Source organism: Anomaloglossus baeobatrachus, chromosome 11, assembly GCF_048569485.1.
Source record: "Anomaloglossus baeobatrachus isolate aAnoBae1 chromosome 11, aAnoBae1.hap1, whole genome shotgun sequence".
Taxonomy (NCBI): Eukaryota; Metazoa; Chordata; class Amphibia; order Anura; family Aromobatidae; genus Anomaloglossus; species Anomaloglossus baeobatrachus.
In genome coordinates, this window is record NC_134363.1 from 190,092,363 (window position 1) to 190,106,020 (window position 13,658).

At 44.9% G+C, this 13,658-nt stretch overlaps 1 protein-coding gene across 1 annotated transcript in view; it reads left to right on the plus strand.

Moving 5' to 3' along the window:
• Positions 1-13,658, plus strand: part of LOC142257120 (CMP-N-acetylneuraminate-beta-galactosamide-alpha-2,3-sialyltransferase 4-like) — a 49,828-nt gene that overhangs the window by 25,226 nt on the left and 10,944 nt on the right. Inside the window, exons 2-5 of the mRNA XM_075329208.1 lie at positions 261-389; positions 6,002-6,086; positions 10,095-10,169; positions 10,822-10,919. Coding sequence (XP_075185323.1) covers positions 362-389; positions 6,002-6,086; positions 10,095-10,169; positions 10,822-10,919 — 286 coding nt within the window. The 5' untranslated portion in view covers positions 261-361. The remainder of the gene's footprint in view (positions 1-260; positions 390-6,001; positions 6,087-10,094; positions 10,170-10,821; positions 10,920-13,658) is intronic.

The window sequence follows — 13,658 nt, forward strand, 5'->3', positions numbered from 1 at the left end:
TATAAAACCATAAAACGATGTTAATCTGATAAAACATAGAAGTCAGAGCACATTTCTTTACGGTCTTGCCTGTTGGAGTCTATGAATTTGCTGCTAGATGGGTGAATGTTTTTCACACTTCAGGTGAATACGTCCAGTACAAGAGTATGAGCTGCAGGACGGCGACTGGAGCACCTTCCTGACACCGGCCCTTTAATAATCTGCTCTAGAAGACTGATGACGTCACACATAGATGACGTTTCACATTATGTTTCCTTCAGATTTTGCAGATTATCGCACCTTTTCCTTATCAGGGAGGACGTTCATCAGCGATTGACGGCTCTGCAGCAAACAGCGGCTCTGTCTCAGATAAAGAAAAAACATGACGAGATCCAGGATATTCCCCAACTGTGAGCTACTTTCCTCTTTTATCAGCCACTTCATAATATCTAGTTACAGCAGCCATTATTATTCACTACTGAGAAATCCTCTGATCACAGGGTCATAGAAATGCACAGCCCCTGCCCCGCTCCATCACAACCACCATCATTATAGTCCAGAACATTATAATAAATAATTTCCATAGAGAATGAGCCGTGTATCTAATCCTCTCCTGTGTGATACTGTCTGCTGTGCTGTGTATCTAATCCTCTCCTGTGTGATACTGTCTGCTGAGCCGTGTATCTAATCCTCTCCTGTGTGATACTGTCTGCTGAGCTGTGTATCTAATCCTCTCCTGTGTGATACTGTCTGCTGAGCTGTGTATCTAATCCTCTCCTGTGTGATACTGTCTGCTGAGCTGTGTATCTAATCCCATCCTGTGTGATACTGTCTGCTGAGCTGTGTATCTAATCCTCTCCTGTGTGATACTGTCTGCTGAGCTGTGTATCTAATCCTCTCCTGTGTGATACTGTCTGCTGAGCTGTGTATCTAATCCTCTCCTGTGTGATACTGTCTGCTGAGCTGTGTATCTAATCCTCTCTGTGTGATACTGTCTGCTGAGCTGTGTATCTAATCCCATCCTGTATGATACTGTCTGCTGTGCTGTGTATCTAATCCTCTCCTGTGTGATAGTCTGCTGAACTGTGTATCTAATCCCATCCTGTGTGATACTGTCTGCTGAGCTGTGTATCTAATCCTCTCCTGTGTGATACTGTCTGCTGATATGTGTATCTAATCCTCTCCTGTGTGATACTGTCTGCTGAGCTGTGTATCTAATCCTCTCCTGTGTGATACTGTCTGCTGAGCTGTGTATCTAATCCCATCCTGTGTGATACTGTCTGCTGAGCTGTGTATCTAATCCTCTCCTGTGTGATACTGTCTGCTGAGCTGTGTATCTAATCCTATCCTGTGTGATACTGTCTGCTGAGCTGTGTATCTAATCCTATCCTGTGTGATACTGTCTGCTGAGCTGTGTATCTAATCCTCTCCTGTGTGACACTGTCTGCTGAGCTGTGTATCTAATCCTATCCTGTGTGATACTGTCTGCTGAACTGTGTATCTAATCCTATCCTGTGTGATACTGTCTGCTGAGCTGTGTATCTAATCCTATCCTGTGTGATACTGTCTGCTGAGCTGTGTATCTAATCCTCTCCTGTGTGATAGTCTGCTGAGCTGTGTATCTAATCCTATCCTGTGTGATACTGTCTGCTGAACTGTGTATCTAATCCCATCCTGTGTGATACTGTCTGCTGAGCTGTGTATCTAATCCTCTCCTGTGTGATACTGTCTGCTGAGCTGTGTATCTAATCCTATCCTGTGTGATACTGTCTGCTGAGCTGTGTATCTAATCCCATCCTGTATGATACTGTCTGCTGTGCTGTGTATCTAATCCTCTCCTGTGTGATACTGTCTGCTGAACTGTGTATCTAATCCCATCCTGTGTGATACTGTCTGCTGTGCTGTGTATCTAATCCTCTCCTGTGATACTGTCTGCTGAGCTGTGTATCTAATCCTCTCCTGTGATACTGTCTGCTGAGCTGTGTATCTAATCCTCTCCTGTGTGATACTGTCTGCTGAGCTGTGTATCTAATCCTGTCCAGTGTGATACTGTCTGCTGAGCTGTGTATCTAATCCTTTCCAGTGTGATACTGTCTGCTGTGCTGTGTATCTAATCCTCTCCTGTGTGATACTGTCTGCTGAACTGTGTATCTAATCCCATCCTGTGTGATACTGTCTGCTGAACTGTGTATCTAATCCTCTCCTGTGTGATACTGTCTGCTGAGCTGTGTATCTAATCCTGTCCAGTGTGATACTGTCTGCTGTGCTGTGTATCTAATCCTCTCCTGTGTGATACTGTCTGCTGAACTGTGTATCTAATCCCATCCTGTGTGATACTGTCTGCTGAACTGTGTATCTAATCCCATCCTGTGTGATACTGTCTGCTGAACTGTGTATCTAATCCCATCCTGTGTGATACTGTCTGCTGAACTGTGTATCTAATCCCAGCCTGTGATACTGTCTGCTGAGCTGTGTATCTAATCCTCTCCTGTGATACTGTCTGCTGAGCTGTGTATCTAATCCTCTCCTGTGTGATACTGTCTGCTGAGCTGTGTATCTAATCCTCTCCTGTGTGACACTGTCTGCTGAGCTGTGTATCTAATCCTATCCTGTGTGATACTGTCTGCTGAACTGTGTATCTAATCCTATCCTGTGTGATACTGTCTGCTGAGCTGTGTATCTAATCCTATCCTGTGTGATACTGTCTGCTGAGCTGTGTATCTAATCCTATCCTGTGTGATACTGTCTGCTGAGCTGTGTATCTAATCCTATCCTGTGTGATACTGTCTGCTGAGCTGTGTATCTAATCCCATCCTGTATGATACTGTCTGCTGTGCTGTGTATCTAATCCTCTCCTGTGTGATACTGTCTGCTGAACTGTGTATCTAATCCCATCCTGTGTGATACTGTCTGCTGTGCTGTGTATCTAATCCTCTCCTGTGATACTGTCTGCTGAGCTGTGTATCTAATCCTCTCCTGTGATACTGTCTGCTGAGCTGTGTATCTAATCCTCTCCTGTGTGATACTGTCTGCTGAGCTGTGTATCTAATCCTGTCCAGTGTGATACTGTCTGCTGAGCTGTGTATCTAATCCTTTCCAGTGTGATACTGTCTGATGTGCTGTGTATCTAATCCTCTCCTGTGTGATACTGTCTGCTGAACTGTGTATCTAATCCCATCCTGTGTGATACTGTCTGCTGAACTGTGTATCTAATCCTCTCCTGTGTGATACTGTCTGCTGAGCTGTGTATCTAATCCTGTCCAGTGTGATACTGTCTGCTGTGCTGTGTATCTAATCCTCTCCTGTGTGATACTGTCTGCTGAACTGTGTATCTAATCCCATCCTGTGTGATACTGTCTGCTGAACTGTGTATCTAATCCCATCCTGTGTGATACTGTCTGCTGAACTGTGTATCTAATCCCATCCTGTGTGATACTGTCTGCTGAACTGTGTATCTAATCCCAGCCTGTGATACTGTCTGCTGAGCTGTGTATCTAATCCTCTCCTGTGATACTGTCTGCTGAGCTGTGTATCTAATCCTCTCCTGTGTGATACTGTCTGCTGAGCTGTGTATCTAATCCTCTCCTGTGTGATACTGTCTGCTGAGCTGTGTATCTAATCCTCTCCTGTGTGATACTGTCTGCTGAGCTGTGTATCTAATCCCATCCTGTGTGATACTGTCTGCTGAGCTGTGTATCTAATCCTCTCCTGTGTGATACTGTCTGCTGAGCTGTGTATCTAATCCTCTCCTGTGTGATACTGTCTGCTGAGCTGTGTATCTAATCCTCTCCTGTGTGATACTGTCTGCTGAGCTGTGTATCTAATCCTCTCTGTGTGATACTGTCTGCTGAGCTGTGTATCTAATCCCATCCTGTATGATACTGTCTGCTGTGCTGTGTATCTAATCCTCTCCTGTGTGATAGTCTGCTGAACTGTGTATCTAATCCCATCCTGTGTGATACTGTCTGCTGAGCTGTGTATCTAATCCTCTCCTGTGTGATACTGTCTGCTGATATGTGTATCTAATCCTCTCCTGTGTGATACTGTCTGCTGAGCTGTGTATCTAATCCTCTCCTGTGTGATACTGTCTGCTGAGCTGTGTATCTAATCCCATCCTGTGTGATACTGTCTGCTGAGCTGTGTATCTAATCCTCTCCTGTGTGATACTGTCTGCTGAGCTGTGTATCTAATCCTATCCTGTGTGATACTGTCTGCTGAGCTGTGTATCTAATCCTATCCTGTGTGATACTGTCTGCTGAGCTGTGTATCTAATCCTCTCCTGTGTGAAACTGTCTGCTGAGCTGTGTATCTAATCCTATCCTGTGTGATACTGTCTGCTGAACTGTGTATCTAATCCTATCCTGTGTGATACTGTCTGCTGAGCTGTGTATCTAATCCTATCCTGTGTGATACTGTCTGCTGAGCTGTGTATCTAATCCTCTCCTGTGTGATAGTCTGCTGAGCTGTGTATCTAATCCTATCCTGTGTGATACTGTCTGCTGAACTGTGTATCTAATCCCATCCTGTGTGATACTGTCTGCTGAGCTGTGTATCTAATCCTCTCCTGTGTGATACTGTCTGCTGAGCTGTGTATCTAATCCTATCCTGTGTGATACTGTCTGCTGAGCTGTGTATCTAATCCCATCCTGTATGATACTGTCTGCTGTGCTGTGTATCTAATCCTCTCCTGTGTGATACTGTCTGCTGAACTGTGTATCTAATCCCATCCTGTGTGATACTGTCTGCTGTGCTGTGTATCTAATCCTCTCCTGTGATACTGTCTGCTGAGCTGTGTATCTAATCCTCTCCTGTGATACTGTCTGCTGAGCTGTGTATCTAATCCTCTCCTGTGTGATACTGTCTGCTGAGCTGTGTATCTAATCCTGTCCAGTGTGATACTGTCTGCTGAGCTGTGTATCTAATCCTTTCCAGTGTGATACTGTCTGCTGTGCTGTGTATCTAATCCTCTCCTGTGTGATACTGTCTGCTGAACTGTGTATCTAATCCCATCCTGTGTGATACTGTCTGCTGAACTGTGTATCTAATCCTCTCCTGTGTGATACTGTCTGCTGAGCTGTGTATCTAATCCTGTCCAGTGTGATACTGTCTGCTGTGCTGTGTATCTAATCCTCTCCTGTGTGATACTGTCTGCTGAACTGTGTATCTAATCCCATCCTGTGTGATACTGTCTGCTGAACTGTGTATCTAATCCCATCCTGTGTGATACTGTCTGCTGAACTGTGTATCTAATCCCATCCTGTGTGATACTGTCTGCTGAACTGTGTATCTAATCCCAGCCTGTGATACTGTCTGCTGAGCTGTGTATCTAATCCTCTCCTGTGATACTGTCTGCTGAGCTGTGTATCTAATCCTCTCCTGTGTGATACTGTCTGCTGAGCTGTGTATCTAATCCTCTCCTGTGTGATACTGTCTGCTGAGCTGTGTATCTAATCCTCTCCTGTGTGATACTGTCTGCTGAGCTGTGTATCTAATCCCATCCTGTATGATACTGTCTGCTGTGCTGTGTATCTAATCCCATCCTGTGTGATACTGTCTGCTGAACTGTGTATCTAATCCCATCCTGTGTGATACTGTCTGCTGAACTGTGTATCTAATCCCATCCTGTGTGATACTGTCTGCTGAACTGTGTATCTAATCCCAGCCTGTGTGATACTGTCTGCTGAGCTGTGTATCTAATCCTCTCCTGTGATACTGTCTGCTGAGCTGTGTATCTAATCCTCTCCTGTGTGATACTGTCTGCTGAGCTGTGTATCTAATCCTGTCCAGTAGTGTAACTTGAAGCTCATGGGTCACAATATAAATGCTCCTTCGGGGCTTCCAATTATTGCAGGTCTCTTATAGTACTGGTGTTTTCATATAGATCAAATGGACTTTTTGGGCCCCCGAGGCTGCAGGGCCAGTGTGTGATTGCAGCCCCTGCACCTCCTGTAGTTAGACCCCGGGTCTTGTACTGTGATACCGTCTCTTTAAACACTTCTTGATGTTGTGCTCTTGCTTGCAGGTTGGAGGATCTTGGAGCTCTTTGCGTCTGTGGTTATATTCTTCTGTATTACTTTATATAGAAACACAGATTATTATACAAAGAGGTAAACGCTGTTTTTCATCGTTATTGAACATTATCATCTACAGCGGGGAAAATAAGTATTTCATCCGATTTTGCAGTTTTCCCACCTACAAAGAATGGAAGTTTCTGTAATTTTTATCATAGGTAACTTCAACTGTGACCGAATAAAAAAATCCAGAAAATCCCATTGTCTGATTTAGAAATAGTGATGGGTGGACTCGGCGGACCTAACCGGATTTAAAAAAAAAAAAAAGGGGTCCAACCTGGGATTGATCCCTGGGTATCTGGTTGGATTCCAGTCCCCATATAAGTCTATGGGGCCAGAATCCGGTGATTCAAAATGTTGGTAGAAGGGATAGGAGCAGGCGCGCTGTACTTACCGAGGCTCCGGGTTGGCTGTAACTGCTCCCACAGCAGCCCACTCACTTCTAGGGCCATGCATTAGCCTTCATGCATATGCACTGCTTGCCCCGCCCACCGGTGTTTGTGATTGGTTGCAGCTAGATGCGCCCCCACCCCGAGTGACAGCGTGTCAGCTGACTGCTTCCAATCACAGACGCTATGCGGGTCTATCGTGGTATAAAAATAATAACTAAATAAAATTGGCGTAGAGTCCCCACAAATTATGATACCCAGCACAGATAAAGCAGATGGCAACAGACTGCAGCCTCCAGCCGCGCGCTTATCTTGCCTGTGTATCAAAATAAGAGAAACCGCATGCAGACTTTTTCTTTTAATTAAATAACTTAAAAAAAAAAACAAAAAAACCCAGCGTCTGGTCCCCCTTAATATTTATACCCAGCCATGATATAGCCTGACATCTGGGGGCCGGTATTCTCAGGCTGGTGAGACCCATGGTTATTGGGAGCCCCTAGCCTAAAAATAGCAGCCTGCAGCCGCCCAGGATTGTGACATCCATTAGGCCCTGATGCGGTGGCAATCAGGGTAATAAATGGTTAATGGCAGCCCATAGCTGCCACTAAGCCCTAGATCAGTAATGGAATGTATCTATGAGACCCCCCATTACTAATCTGTAAATGAAAAGAAATAAAGACAAACACCAAAAAAATTCTTTATTTGGAAAAAAAAAAAGACAAAAAACACCCTCTTTCACCACTTTATTTACAAAACACCCCTGCAGATCCCACGTAATCCACAAGAGGTACCTCTACGATTCAGCTTTGCTACATCTGAAATTACAGTGCACGATCATGGAACATGTCTACATGCTGTAACTGCAGGTAGAGACTGAGCCGCAGACAGTGGTAACATCACTCGGGTAAATTGCGGTCAAAGCTAGAGGTTCCCAGTCTTCCACCTGTAACCGCAGGTAACCTGACCTCCGGGTACTTCATTAAACTCAGTGACCCTACCTGAGGACAGGGTACCTTCGGTCACAAGTGGAGGACCATGGGAACCTCTCAGCTGTGACCGCAACTTACCTAAGCAATGTCACCGATGACCGCATGTCCAGGCCCATTTTGAATTTCACCAAAGACCATCTGGATGATTCAGAGGAGACATGGGAGAAGGTCATGTGTTCAGAGGAGACCAAAATAGAACTGTTTGGAGGAATAAGAAGGATGAGTACAACCTCAGGAACACCGTACCAACTGTGAATCATGGGGATGAAAACATCATACCTTGGGAGGGGCTTTTCTGCAAAGTGGACAGGATAACTGCACTGTATTGAAGGGAGGGAGGATGGATGGGATCAGGTATTGCGATATTTAGGCCAACAATCCCCTTCCCTCAGTACGAGCATTGAAGATGGGTCGTGGCTGGGTCTTCCAGCATAACAATGACCCAAAACACCCAGCCAGGGCAACTAAGGCTGCTTTCACACATCCGGGTTGAGCTGTGCGGCTCAATCCGGCTGTGCAAGCTATGCAACGGATGCGGTGAAAACACCGCATCCTTTGCATAAGTTTTTCCCATGCGGCCCGTCCGGTTTTTGCCGCTTGCGGCATGCTACTGAGCATGCGCAGTGGCAAAAACCGCATGCGGCGGCCGGATGCGGTTTTTGCCGCATCGCGCTGCATCCGGCCGCCATAGGCATGCATTGAAAAATGCACCGCATCAGCCGAATGCGGCGCGATGCGGTTTTTTTTGCCGCACGAAAAAACGTGCCAGGCAACGTTCCATCCGGCCGCCGCATCGGCTAAATCTGCCGCATGCGGCAAAAACCGGACCGAACGCGAGCCCATGCGGCACAATGCGGCACGAATTAAAGTCTATGCAGAAAAAATGCAACCGGCAGCAAAAAAAAAACGGTTGCGATTTTCCTGCAAAGTGCCGTATTGTGCCGCATTGCAGAAACCGGAGGTGTGAAAGCAGCCTAAGGAGCCGCTCCGTAAGAAGTATTTCAAGGTCCTAGAAACTTAATGTTACCCAGAGACAGCCCGGAAACCTGAAAGATCTGGAAAAGATCTGTATGGGGGAGCGACCTGAAAGATCTGGAGAAGATCTGTATGGAGGAGCAACCTGAAAGATCTGGAAAAAATCTGTAAAGAGGAGCGACCTAAAAGATCTGGAGAAGATTTGTATGGAGAAGCGATCTGAAAGATCTGGAGAAGATCTGTATAGAGGAGCGATCTGAAAGATCTGGAGAAGATCTGTATGGAGGAGTGACCTGAAAGATCTGGAGATGATTTATATGGAGGAGTGACCTGAAAGATCTGGAGAAGATCTGTATGGAGGAGTGACCTGAAAGATCTGGAGAAGATCTGTATGGAGGAGGGACCTGAAAGATCTGGAGAAGTTCTGTATGGAGGAGTGACCTGAAAGATCTGGAGAAGTTCTGTATGGAGGAGTGACCTGAAAGATCTGGAGATGATTTATATGGAGGAGTGACCTGAAAGATCTGGAGAAGATCTGTATGGAGGAGTGACCTGAAAGATCTGGAGAAGATCTGTATGGAGGAGGGACCTGAAAGATCTGGAGAAGTTCTGTATGGAGGAGGGACCTGAAAGATCTGGAGAAGTTCTGTATGGAGGAGGGACCTGAAAGATCTGGAGAAGTTCTGTATGGAGGAGGGACCTGAAAGATCTGGAGAAGTTCTGTATGGAGGAGGGACCTGAAAGATCTGGAGAAGATCTGTATGGAGGAGGGACCTGAAAGATCTGGAGAAGTTCTGTATGGAGGAGTGACCTGAAAGATCTGGAGAAGTTCTGTATGGAGGAGTGACCTGAAAGATCTGGAGAACTGCTGTATGGGGGAGTCGCTGATAACCCTGCTGCAGAGTGTGCAAACCTGGTGGTGAAGATCTACAGGAAATATCTGACCTCTAACTGCAAACAAAAGGTTTCTACCAAATATTAAGTTCTGTTTTCTATTGTATGAAATTACTTATTTCATGCAGTAAAATGAAAATTAATTATTTATAAATAACAGAATGGGATTTTTTTTTTTCATTCTGTCACAGTTGAAATTTCCTATGATAAAAATTACAGATCTCTCCATTCTCCGTAGGTGGGAAAACTTGCAAAATTGGCAGAGGATCAAATAGTTATTTTCCTTACTGTAGGAAGAAAAAGATGGTGCTGATATATGTAACTGTCAGCCCCTGCCCCCTGATGATGACATCACTGATATGACGTGATCAGACATGAGACCACACCCCTTATATACAGCCCTGCCCCCTGATGATGACATCACTGATATGATGTGATCAGACATGAGACCACACCCCTTATATACAGCCCCACCCCCTGATGACATCACTGATATGACGTGATCAGACATGAGACCACACCCCTTATATACAACCCTACCCCTTTGTGATGACATCTCTAATATAATCACATGGGATCAGACATGAGACCACACCCCTTATATACAGCTCCACCCCCTGGTGATGACATCACTGATATAACGGCGTGATCAGACATGAGACCACACCCCTTATCAGCACCAACTCCTCATCTATTACTGCTGACTACCAGCCTTTATACATAGAGGTTGTCAGCCCCTGCCCCCTGGTGATGACATCAATGGTATAATATATTTGCATGGTTTCATTTCCCTTCAGGGCGTCACACCATCTTCCCAGACATTTGTGCACACCGGGAGAAGTTGCAGCCAAGGCAGCCATCATAATTCCCAAGTGAGTCTGCACAATGCCCATCACCCCGGGGCCATGTTAGTGTTGACACTTTATACTTTGCGCTGTTGAAGGGAGGACTGTCCTACAGCCTCCGTCGTACCCGTCGGCTCTACACTTCCTCCCTAGTGGTTGCAGAGAGCCCCAGACTCTGGATACGGATATATTTTGGCACTGATTGTACGCTGTGTACTGCAGTATTAGGGCCCGTGTATACGATCAGGGTTTGCAGCATTTTGGATGCAGTGTGTTTCCCAGAGTTCAAAACGCTGCGTTGTACAGTAGAAGCACAGTGATTGGATTTATAGAACTCTCCGGCCACTCTGCTTCTTTTCTACGCAGTGTAAACTGACCAGTGGCGCAGCTTTCCGAGCCGCAAAATGTCAATTTATGCTGTGGAAACAGGAGTGTTTTCAGTGGGAGAACAAAGAGAAAGTCTGCAGCGCACAAAACCCTGATTGTGGGCACAGACGCTGCAGTCTCCTGCGGACAGCACTCGCAGCCCCGCAGGAGAGGACCTGCAGCGTCTAGAACGCAACGTGTGAGGATCGTGGGCACGAACCCTTTGGATACGCTATTAGGGTTAGTTTAGAGCCCTACTCCTGTTACCCGGATCAAATAGCTTTTCCATTAATTTTTTTTTTATTTATTTCAGTTTCTCAAGAAATCACAGAATCTTTCTGCAGATCAGTGATTATTTCTGGGCAGATAACCGCTCCTCGTACCCTCTGCCATATGGCACCAAAGGAGATGGTGAGACCCCGGGGTTAGCGCTGTTTTACATGTCTGGAGAAGAAAGCATTACTAAGTGCAAGAGGCACTGTATTGCGCCGTTATTTTTAAGTAGGCATTTGGGTATATGACACTTAATATATTGGGTACCTGGTACTTTCATTTATTTCCAATGTACGGATGCATTATCTACAGTGCCTTGTGAAAGTATTCAGCTCCCTTGAATTTGTCAACCTTTTCCCACATTTCAGGCTTCAAACAAAGATAAAATGTTAATGTTCTGGTGAAGAATCAACAACAAGTGACACAATTGTGAAGAGGAAGGACATTTATTGCTTATTTTAAACTTTTTTAAAAAAAGAAATAACTGAAAATTGGGGCGTGCAATATTATTCATCCCCTTTACTTTCAGTGCAGTAAACTCACTCCAGAAGTTGATTGAGGGTCTCTGAATGAGCCAATCTTGTCCTAAATGACTGATGATGATGAATATAAGCCCCTGTGTGTAATCAAGTCTCCATATAAATGCCCCTGCTCTGTGATAGTCTCAGTGCTCTGTGTAAAGTGCAGAGAGCCTCATGAAGACCAAGGAACACAACAGGCAGGTCCGTGATACTGTTGTGGAGAAGTTTAAAGCCAGATTTGGTTACAGAAAGATTTCCAAAACTTTAAACATCCCAAGAAGCACTGTGCAAGCGATCATATTGATATGGAAGGAGCATCATACCACTGCAAATCTACCAAGACCCGGCCGTCCATCCAAACTGTCATCTCACACAAGGAGAAGACTGATCAGATGCAGCCAAGAGGCCCATGATCCCTCTGGATGAAATGCAGAGATCTACAGCTGAGGTGTGAGAGTCTGTCCATAGGACAACAATCAGTCGTAAACTGCACAAATCTGGCCTTTATGGAAGAGTGGCAAGAAGAAAGCCATTTCTCAAAGAGATCCATAAAAAAAATGTTGTTTAAAGTTTGCCCAAGCCACCTGGGAGACACCAAACATGTGGAAGAAGGTGCTGTGGCCAGATGAAACCAAAATAGAACCATTTGGGCACAATGCCAAACAATATGTTTAGCGTAAAAAGCAACACAGCTCATCACCCTGAACACATCATCCCCACTGTCAAACATGGTGGAGGCAGCATCATGGTTTGGGCCTGCTTTTTTTCAGCAGGGACAGGGAAGATGGTTAAAATTGATGGGAAGATAGATAGAGCCAAATACAGGACCATTCTTGAAGAAAACCTGTTGGAGTCTGCAAAAGACCTGAGACTGGGACGGAGATTTGTCTTCCAACAAGACAATGATCCCAAACATAAAGCCAAATCTACAATGGAATGGTTCACAAATAACCGTATCCAGGTGTTAGAATGGCCAAGTCACAGTCCAGACCTGAACCCAATCGAGAATCTGTGGAAAGAGCTGAAAACTGCTGTTCACAAACGCTCTCCAGCCAACCTCACTCAGCTCCAGCTGTTTACAAAGGAAGAATGGGCGAGAATTTCAGCCTCTCCATGTGCAAAACGGATAGACACATACCCCAAGAGACTTGTGCTGTAATCGCAGCAAAAGGTGGTGCTACAAAGTATTAACTTAAAGGGGACGAATACTATTGCACGCCCCAATTTTCAGTTATATTTTTTTTTTTTTTAAATTTCAAATAAGCAAAAAATTTCGTTCAACTTCACAATTGTGTCCCTCTTGTTGATTCTTCACCATAATATTAAAATTAATTATCTTTATGTTTGAAGCCTGAAATGTGGGAAAAGGTTGAAAAATTCAAGGTGGCCAAATACTTTCGCAAGGCACTGTAGCTCCCATAGGTGTCAATACTATGTTATATACAGTCATGGCCAAAAGTGTTCACACCATTGAACTTGTTCCAGAAAATTATTGCAATTATACGTGTTTTGTTGAGGAGAATAAAAATGCAAATTAGATATAATTTCACACAAAACCCCCAAAATGCGCCAAACAAAATTGTTGGCACCTTTCCAAAATTGTAGATAAACAACTTTATTTCAAGCGTGTTCAGACTCACCTGTGACAAGTAACAGGAGTGGGCAATATAAAAATCACACCTGAAACCAGATAAAAAGGGGAGAAGTTGACTGCATCTTTGCATGCTGTCTCTGTGTCTGTTACACTAAGCATGGAGAACAGAAAGAGAAGAGAGCTGTCTGAGGACTTGAGAATCTCAAGGTTGCAAGTCCATCTACAGAGATCTTGATGTTCCTTTATCCACGGTGCAAAACATAAAATCAAGAAGTTTACACCCCAAGGCGCTGTAGTTAATCTCGCTGGACGTGGACTGCAGAGAAATATTAATGAAAGGTTGTAACACAGGATAGTCTGGATATTGGATAATCCCCAATCAAGCTCCAAAGAAATTCAAGCCATCCTGCAGCTCAGGAGCATCAGTGTCAGTGCGGAATATCCGTTCACATCTGAATGAAATGCTATGGAGGAGATCCAGGACGACCCCACTGCTGGCACAGAGACAGAAAAAAGCCAAAATATACGTGAGTAACCAAAATCCTTCTGGGAAACAGCCTTGTGGACAGATGATAGAAGACAGAGCTTTATGGTAAAGCGCTTCATTTTACTGAAAACGGAATGAGGCCTACAAAGTAAAGAACACAGCACCTATGGTGGAGGTCAGATGTTTTGGGTTGCTTTGCTGCCTCTGGCCCTGGGGGTCTTCACTGTGTGCAAGTCATGAAATATGAACATTACCAGATGAGTTTGGGTGGCAAT